Source organism: Salvelinus fontinalis, chromosome 41 (assembly GCF_029448725.1).
Source record: "Salvelinus fontinalis isolate EN_2023a chromosome 41, ASM2944872v1, whole genome shotgun sequence".
Classification (NCBI taxonomy): domain Eukaryota; kingdom Metazoa; phylum Chordata; class Actinopteri; order Salmoniformes; family Salmonidae; genus Salvelinus; species Salvelinus fontinalis.
In genome coordinates, this window is record NC_074705.1 from 9,892,660 (window position 1) to 9,902,415 (window position 9,756).

General features: G+C 41.1%; 1 protein-coding gene across 1 annotated transcript; it reads right to left on the reverse strand.

The window, feature by feature from the left end:
* Positions 1-5,029: 5,029 nt before the first annotated feature.
* On the reverse strand, positions 5,030-6,206 carry LOC129840415 (2-oxoglutarate receptor 1-like). Its single transcript, XM_055908263.1, has one exon. The coding sequence runs from the start codon at positions 6,204-6,206 to the stop codon at positions 5,166-5,168; it is 1,041 nt and encodes a 346-aa protein (XP_055764238.1). The 3' UTR covers positions 5,030-5,165.
* Between the last annotated feature and the right edge of the window lie 3,550 nt (positions 6,207-9,756).

Sequence of the window (9,756 nt, forward strand, 5' to 3'; positions counted from 1 at the left end):
TCATCGATATCCTGTCTGAGACTTTCCTCCTCTTCTCTCTTATACATCAGCCAACTTTAGTCCCTCCTTCCAGCTACTTTAACCTCCTACATCACTGTCTGGCACCCACTACAGGAAAACACAAGCATGTCACGCACTGTGCCTTTGTTGGGCGTTACCCCATTGACTTCTGCATAGAACCCGTATTCACAAAGAATTCAGATCCTATTTCAGCTGTATTTGACATGAAACTATTAAAAATATACGAGAAGTACAGTACTACTTCCTCTTCACTATGGGTATAGTACATCATTCCTGTGCAGCAGTTATATAAAGGGAGGAATAGCGTGCAGTACATTGAGCTGCGTTATTCCCCCTCAGTGCTAGTGGTTCAGTGGCTTAGTGTTACTGTACTGTACTATGATGTCACATGTCCTGCGTTTGGCATCAGCCTGCAGGTTGATATGCTTGATACATGTTGATGACAGACATTAGTGAACTAGAAATGGATGCCGGTGAAAACGGTCAAAAGCTGTGGTGGTTATAAGTATTTAGTAATGTTACAGTGCAAGTTCAAATCATGAATGTAAAGGGTATCTAGAGGTAGTTACGATATATTGAAAATGCCCACATTTACAATAGTACAACATATGCTCCTAAAATTCCTTGTGGTGAATGTGGATTTTTGTACATTTAATTTTTGGTGTAAAGTTCACCTACATTTCATATCTAGGACAGAGTAACATAGAGATTTCCAGTTCTGTGTCACCAGGGGTGTAAAGTACTAAATTAAAAATACTTTAAAGTACTACTTTACTACTTTTAGTTTTTGAGGGTATCTGTACTTTACTATATATATTTTTGATAACTTTTACTTCACTACATTCCTAAAGAAAATAATCACTTTTTACTCCATACATTTTCCCTGACACCCAAAATGACTCATTACATTTTGAATGCTTAGCAGGACAGGAAAATGGTCGAATTCACACACTTATCACGAGAACATCCCTGGTCATCCCTACTGCCTCTGCTCTGGCGGACTCACAAAACCCGAATGCTTTGTTTGTCAATTATTTCAGAGTTTTGGAGATTGCCACTGGCTATCTGCAAATAACAAAGAAAGAGAATTTTACCATCTGGTTTGCGTAATATAAGGAATTTGAAGTGATTTATACTTTTACTAAGGTATGACTTTTTCCACCACTGTGGGTAATGGAGATCAACCTCCTGTATGTCAAACCTACTGTGGAAATCTACTGGTACCTACAGTGTTGGTATGACACATACTGGGGTGTACATAGTATATGCATAATGCAGGAAAGTTGTTTAAACCTGCCAATGAGTTGGTGTTTAACCTGTTTGTTTGTACTTTACGAACTGGCTCACACCTATATTTATTTTCCTTATTTACCATATCTTCGACCTTAATCTAGTAAAACATGCGTCCTATTCGCAGACAAATATTTAATTGGGATCGGTGTCCCTTCCACGGGACGGTTGAGCTACCATAGGCTAATGCGATTAGCACGAGGTTGTAAGTAACAAGAACATTTCCCGGGACATAGACATATCTGATGTTGGCAGAAAGCTTAAATTCTTGTTAATCTAACTGCACTGTCCAATTTACAGTAGCTATTACAGTGAAAGAATACCATGCTATTGTTTGAGGAGAGCGCACACTTTTGAACATGAAAAGTTATTCATAATCAAATTAGGCACATTTGGGCGGTCTATACCAGAATATCAATGGTTCTTTGGATCAGTCTAAAACTTTGAACATACACTGCTGCCATCTAGTGGCCAAAATCTAAAATGCACCTGGGCTGGAATAATACATTATGGCCTTTCTCTTGCATTTCAAAAATGATGGTACAAAAAAATACAAAAGAACGGTTGTTTTTTTCATTGTATTATCTTTTACCAGATCTATTGTGTTATATTCTACTACATTCCTTTCACATTTCCATAAACTTCAAAGTGTTTCCTTTCAAATGGTACCAAGAATATGCAAATCCTTGCTTCAGGGCCTGAGCTACAGGAAGTTAGATTTGGGTGTCATTTTAGACGAAAAGGGGGAAAAAAGGGTTAATCCTTCAACTAAACTAGCCATGAAAAATGGCGACTACTGTTACTCCAAATTCAAATCAACCATAACAGGAGTTTTTTAACAAATGTTTACTTTACAAAAAAGCTAGTTAAATACACGTTGTGGGTTACTCGATAGTGAGGGAAACTAATATACTAATGTGGTCTTCACTGACGCAAAGTAGATGTTGTTTTTATTGTATAGAAAATCACCTGAGATCATAAAGAGACAAAAAGAAACTCTCGACACATTCAACCAATAAGAGTCCACATTTGAGTTGTCATGTGACGGTGACACCCCCTCTATTACTGAAATGGAAAGACTACCCAGAGAAGATGATGATAATCCAGGGCAGACAGAGGGCATCATGGGGAATCATGATGGCGCAGCGAGGGTCTAGAGTTTGGGCATCTTGGCAGCATTGAGGCGCATGGATACACAGGAGGAGCCAGCGGCATAACGCATCTCCCTCAGCATCCCGCTCCATTCCTTCTTGTCCTCCTCGTACCTAACACAGGGAAAAGGAAGATACAGTGATGAGGAACAAACCAAGACGTAGTTGATTGTTTGTACAGGACCACTGACCAAATAGGGCCCTCTCATTTCTTTTTTCATTCAGCTTTACCTTTATTTCTTATCATACATGTATATAACAAATTATTATAATTGAACTAAGACGAAAATGTTCTACTTTTTTGTTCTCAGGAATGGAAATGTAAGCCATCTAAAATAACAAACCCACATCAAACAGGGCTGAACAAGGTGAACTTGTGTTAGCTCACTGAGTTACTGCCTAGGCTTTAGCACGATGGGCTAACACAGTCCTGTGGCATGCATGAAGAAGACCCGGGTTTGAATCCCGGTTGATAACATAATAACATTAAAAGAGGGGTCTTACTGCCAAACATCAGTGACCTCTGCGGGGATCACCTCCTTGTTGTCATTCTGGATGAAGGTGAAGCCCCCCACGGCCTACAGGGCCCCCTCATTGCTCAGCAGGTTCACTGAGCTCCTCTCCTGGGGAAAGTCTGTGAACGTCTCCCATCTGTGAAAGAAGGTCATTAGGGATAGCATCAGGGGGACTCTTTATAATTAAGGCCATCCTGACTCAAGATAACTAATAACGTTTACCCTCCAGAAACAGCAAATGGTATTGTTATGGTGAATGATATTTAAAGGTGTAACAAGTTCTTAAACAGTTTTATTACCAAAGAAAATTCTACATACTTGCTTGTTCCAAAGTCGTAGACTTCAGGTGCAGCAGTGAGGCCTTCCTCATTGACTCCACCGGCCACCACAATCTTTCCGTTGTAAATGACAGCTCCGAACATGGCTCTGGCTGTCTTCATGGCAGCCAGCTCCCTCCACTCTGACTGCTTGTGGTTGTATACAAACATCTTGTTCAGGGCTTTGCTGCACGGGAGAATGATAGACAGGGTTGCCAGATCTCAGGAATTGTCCTTCTGGCAACAGTATAGAAAGACTGTGATGGATTTACAGTTACGGTTTGGATTCAATAAATCAGACAAAATGTATTACAATACGTGCTCACATGCAGTGGAGGCTGTTGAGGGGAGGACGACTCATAGTAATGGCTAGAATGGAGTCAATGAAATGGTATCAAACACATCAAAGACATGGTTTCCATGTGTTTGATGTCATTCCATTGACTCCATTCCAGCCATTGTTATGAGCCATCCTCCACTCAGCAGCCTCCACTGCTCACATGAACACGTTACATTATTTTCACTATGGTCACATTTGAAAACTATTTACTCAACCATGTGTACTTCCATAATGAAAGTAATGACTTCTACACTAGCTCTATAGTCTAGCATGCTCACATCTTAGAATTATAGACTACAAACAGCTGCAGCTCACACCAATTCTTTAGCTAAACGCACGTGCACGCACGCACACACACACTACAAGTTAATTTTCAATTGTCGAGGGGACCTAAAATGTATTTCCATTCAAAATCTTATCTTCCCTAAATAAGGAGCTTTTCAACAATGTTTACTGGAACGGGAGAGGAAGAGATTGAAAGGTTGACAAGAAACAATAGCCAATAATCAATTGCAGCTAGAGACAGGAGGAACTTGTTACACGCATAGGCCTACTCATTTATATTCATATTCAAGTTTCCATCCTAGCCTATCACTCGTCTTTATTGTTCTCATTGTGTTATGGTAGCAAGATACTATACAGAGGTCTTTTTTACTGTCAGAGTTCACTCAAGTGTTTCTTTGCGTTAGATGCTTGCTTTCAGCTTTGAATCTGAAGTGAGGTCTGGGCTCCCACAAGGTAGGGTGGACAGTGGACATTACCACCCTTTGATGTGGGCTTCAAAATAGTACAGCCTCAAATTAACATTTAAGCACCACTAATCTGACACTAGTTCGTTAGCTATTTGATACTATCAAATGATGACATGAGTTGAAATGAAATTGGATGAATAATGTATTATAGTAAATAGTTTCAGAGGAAAAGCAGGATCATAGAGTTTATTGTCAGTTTCCTTATTAGGAAGTGGTTCTGTGATTCTCCATAATGTCAGATGTAAAACAGACTTAATAGCAGGAAACTTTCCCCCCTGCCACTCTTTTATCCCCCAGCCAACCTGTTCCTTATTCCTGAGAAATGCATACCTGAGAGAGTGCCAACACTGGGTATAGAAGTGAAAAGATTTGGTGTCTGAATCATGTTGACATGTTTCTGGTCCTGGGTCAAGTGTATCATGTTCTTGTTTCTCTAAAGTCATGCCAGAACAATGCATCAAATACCCACCGAGCTCTGAGACGGATATTGGATTGTTAAATGGTGATTGTTAAACGTTTATTTCTAATGAACTGATATGTCAATATCAATAGGAGTATACAGTAGATATAAAGTCACTCTTTACAAGTATCTAATATATTTATAGAAACCACATCAATACTGTAAACCTCTTATTGGCGTATAATAAAATCTGATCAAAGCTTTTCTATTTTCAGGATCACAGTACAGTATATACAATATTGTAGGACAATATATTGCCATGATAGTAATGTCCACACAGAATGAAACAGAACACTGTATTATATCTCATGTCCTTATTTCATGTCATATCCATGGCTGCTGGCCTTTCGGCTGAAGCTGTGTTACTGGGCTTACTGACAGCAGCCAGGCTGAGTTTGAGGTGAGTCCTGAACTTGGTCCACCAGGGGCCCCAGTGGAACACACTGAGGAAGGCCTGCTGGAACTTGTCCCCGGCCAGGGTGTACAGAGCCAGGTTAAAGAAGGTGTTGAGCCCCGCTACGGGCCTGGACAGGATATAAGCGGCGTGGACCCAGTGCACCAGCATACATGACGACTCAGGCTTCCTCCTGGTGTCTACTCTTAGGATCCTCAGGACGTGGTACGGCAGGAAGCATACCACGAACACCACCAGGATCAGTACAGTGAGGCGGCGTGTCCGTACCCGGCAAGGGCTGTGGGTGTGGGGCCCCTTGGCTAGTTCACGGACAATACCGGCGTAACACACCACCACCACCACCAGGGGCAGCAGGTAGCCCAGCACGGTCAGCAGCCAACCGTACCACCACAGGACAGCCGGGTCGCCGCTAGCAAAATCCAAACACTGGGTCTTGTTGTCTTTAGTCTCCATGGTGATCATGGTGAGCATGGGCACAATCTCTGCCACGGCTATAGCCCAGACCGCGGCGCACGCCAAGATACCCCACCTCTTCTGCTGCACCTGCGCCGCCCTCAGAGGATGCGCCACCACGACATATCGAAACACAGCCAAACAGGTGAGAAACAGTATACTACCATATAGGTTAAAGTGGAACCCGAAACGCAGAAAGCGACACATGAAGGCGCCCAGGGTCCAGGATTCACCTTTGGTGTAGTAGTAGACAATGAAAGGCAGACTCAGAACATACAGAAGATCTGTCAACGCCAGGTTGAACATAATGATACTGCTGGACTTCCAGGGTCGTAGCTTGGCCAGGTAGATGGCGATGGAGGTGACGTTACCCAGCAGCCCCACAACGAAAATGACACTGTACATGACGGGCAGGTAATAGTGTTTCATCAGGCTGTCCACGCTGGTGCAGTTATCGTCGGATTTGTTCCCGCCGTAGATGGCGCTAGACATGACCGTGATGTGATTGTTGTTATAGGCCTAGAAGAGGAACCCAAGCAGAGACAGACAGTTATATAATTATATACAATACCAGTCAAAAGTTTGGACACACCTACTCATTCAAGGGTTTTTCTTTATTTGTACTATTGTCTACACTGTAGAATAATAGTGAAGACATCAAAACTATGAAATAGCACATATGAAATCAAGTAGTGGCCAAAAAAGTGTTAAAGAAATCAAAATATATTTTATTAAGTAGCTACACTTTGATTTGATGACAGCTTTGCACACTCTTGGCATTCTCTCAAATAGTTTCATGAGGTAGTCACCTGGAATGCATTTCAGGTGTGCCTTGTTAAAAGTTAATTTGTGGTATTTCTTTCCTTCTTAATGCGTTTGAGCCAAACAGTTGTTTTGTGACAAGCTGGGTGTGGTAAGAAGATAGCCCTATTTGGTAAAAGACCAAGTCCATATTGTGTCAAGAACAGCTCAAAAAGGCAAAGAGAATCGACAGTACATAATTTCTTTAACAAATGAAGGGCAGTCAATCAGAAAATGTCAAGAACTTTTACATTTTCATCAAGTGCAGTCGCAAAAACCATCAAGCGATATGATGAAACTGGCTCTCATGAGGACCGCCACAGGAAAGGAAGACCCAGAGTTACCTCTGCTGCAGAGGATAAGTTCATTAGAGTTACCAGCCTCAGAAATTGCAGCCCAAATAAATGATTCAAAAAGTTCAAGTAACAGACAAATCTCAACATCATCTGTTCAGAGGAGACTGTGTGAATCAGGACTTCATGGTCAAATTGCTGCAAAGAAACCACTACTAAAAGACACCAATAATAAGAAGAGACTTGCTTGGGCCAAGAAACAAGAGCAATGGACATTAGACCGGTGGAAATCTGTCCTTTGGTCTGGTGAGTCCACATTTGAGATTTATGGTTCCAAACCTGTATCTTTGTCAGATGCAGAGTAGGTGAACGGATGATCTCCGCATGTGTGGTTCCCACCGTGAAGCATGGAGGAGGAGGTGTGATGGTGTGGAGATGCTTTGCTTTTGACACTGTCTGTGATTTGTTTAGAATTCAAGGCACACTTAAAAATGTGAGAAAAAACTGCAGGACTGTAGAACCCACCAACAGTAACTATCACTGCAGTAGTAGTGGTACTGCTACGACTACCACTATTTCTACTACTAGTGTAACGGATGTGAAATGGCTAGCTAGTTAGCTGTGGTGTGCGCTAATAGCGTTTCAATTGGTTACGTCACTCGCTTTGAGACCTTGAAGTAGTGGTTCCCCTTGCTCTGCAAGGGCCGCAGCTTTTGTGGAGCGATGGGTAACGACGCTTCGTGGGTGACTGTTGTTGATGTGTGCAGAGGGTCCCTGGTTCGGGCGAGGGGACGGACGTAAAGTTATACTGTTACACTAATACTGCTACTGCTACTACTACTGCCACTACTTCTACTACTACAACTACTATTTCTAAAACAGTCACTTACCCTCACCTTTTCAACACTGACCTCTAACAATTTCAACTTCTAAACGTATTCTACTAATACTAATTAACATTAACATGTTTAGTTCCCTCTGGTCTCATTATCACAAAAGGTGTGAGACAGTCTCAGGTTTGTTTGGCAGCTTACACAAACAAAAAATCCACACCATGCCAGTGCAAAGTTTACACCTCAGGTCTAATTATTCTTTCTCATCTTGTTCCTTACATTTTAACTCTCCACTTCATGTATTCTTGCTTTCAGAAAATACTGTAACATGTGCAGCCACCTAGAAGTATGATCAACGCTAGACTAGAATAAAAAAAATCATCCTTAGTTTCTTTGTACTATACACATTGAGTCAGAAGCCCCGTTTATACCTGGTTCTAACATGCGTCCTTTGTTCTGATTGTGCCCACATTTTTAGACTGGTGTAGACGATTAAAAGACGTATTGTGATCTGATCACAATCAGATCTTCACCCAGAGTATTTGGATATTATCATTCAAGTATAAACTGATTTGGATGGTCAAATAATTTAAGTCATCACTATACCGGTCTCTAAAATCATTGACAGGTAACACCATGTCTTAAAATAAATAAATAAATATTATTTTGAAAGAATATCTGTCAAATAATCTGCATACTGGGAGGCACCAGGGAATCTGGTCACAATGCAGACACAGTGGAAGGATAGGAGACACATTTTAATACCGTGTGTAGATGCATCAGCTACAATGTGGGCACAATCCGAATGTGGATAAGATCAGGACAAAAGACGTATGTTAGTACTAGATATAAACAAGGCTAGAGTACAGTTAGGGATATGGAAACTTACAGTCAGTCAGTCAGTCAGTCAGTGCTGTTCCCTCAGTCATCGATATCCTGTCTGAGACTTTCCTCCTCTTCTCTCTTATACATCAGCCAACTCTAGTCCCTCCTTTCAGCTACTTTAACCTCCTACATCACTGTCTGGCCCCCACTACAGGAAAACACAAGCATGTCACGCACTGTGCCTTTGTTGGGCGTTACCCCATTGACTTCTGCATAGAACCCGTATTCACAAAGAATTCAGATCCTATTTCAGCTGTATTTGACATGAAACTATTACAAATATACGGGAAGTACAGTACTACTTCCTCTTCAATATGGGTACAGTACATCATTCCTGTGCAGCAGTTATATAAAGGGAGGAATAGCGTGCAGTACATTGAGCTGCGTTATTCCCCCTCAGTGCTAGTGGTTCAGTGGCTTAGTGTTACTGTACTGTACTATGATGTCACATGTCCTGCGTTTGGCATCAGCCTGCAGGTTGATATGCTTGATACATGTTGATGACAGACATTAGTGAACTAGAAATGGATGCCGGTGAAAACGGTCAAAAGCTGTGGTGGTTATAAGTATTTAGTAATGTTACAGTGCAAGTTCAATTCACACACTTATCAAGAGTACATCCCTGTCATCTCTACTGCCTCTGATCTGGTGGACTCACGAAACAGAAATGCTTTGTTTGTCAATTATTTCTGAGTGTTGGAGAGTGCCATTGGCTATCCGTAAATAACAAAGAAAGAGGATTGTGCCTTCTGGTTTGCTTGATATAAGGAATTTGAAATTATATACACTTTTGATACTTAAGTATTTAAAAAAAAAAATACTTTTAGACTTTTTCTAAAATAGTATTTTACTTAGGTGACTTAAATTTTACTTGCTTCATTTTCTATTAAGGTAAGACAATAGGGTAATTTTTCCATAATTTCTGGTTACGGAGATTAACCTACTGTATGTCAAACCTACTGTGGAAATCTACTGGTACCTATAGTGTTGGTATGACACATACTGTGGTGTACATAGTATATGCATAATGCAGGACAGTTGTTTAGACCGGCCAAGGAGTTGGTGTTTACCCTGTTTGTTTTTACTCTACCAACCGGCTCACACCTATATTTAATTTCCTTATTTACCATATCTCGACCTGAATCTAGTTCTAGAAAAACATGTGTGCTATGGACAGACAGATGTTTAAACTAAACTAAACTTACTCCAAATTAAAATCAACCATAACAG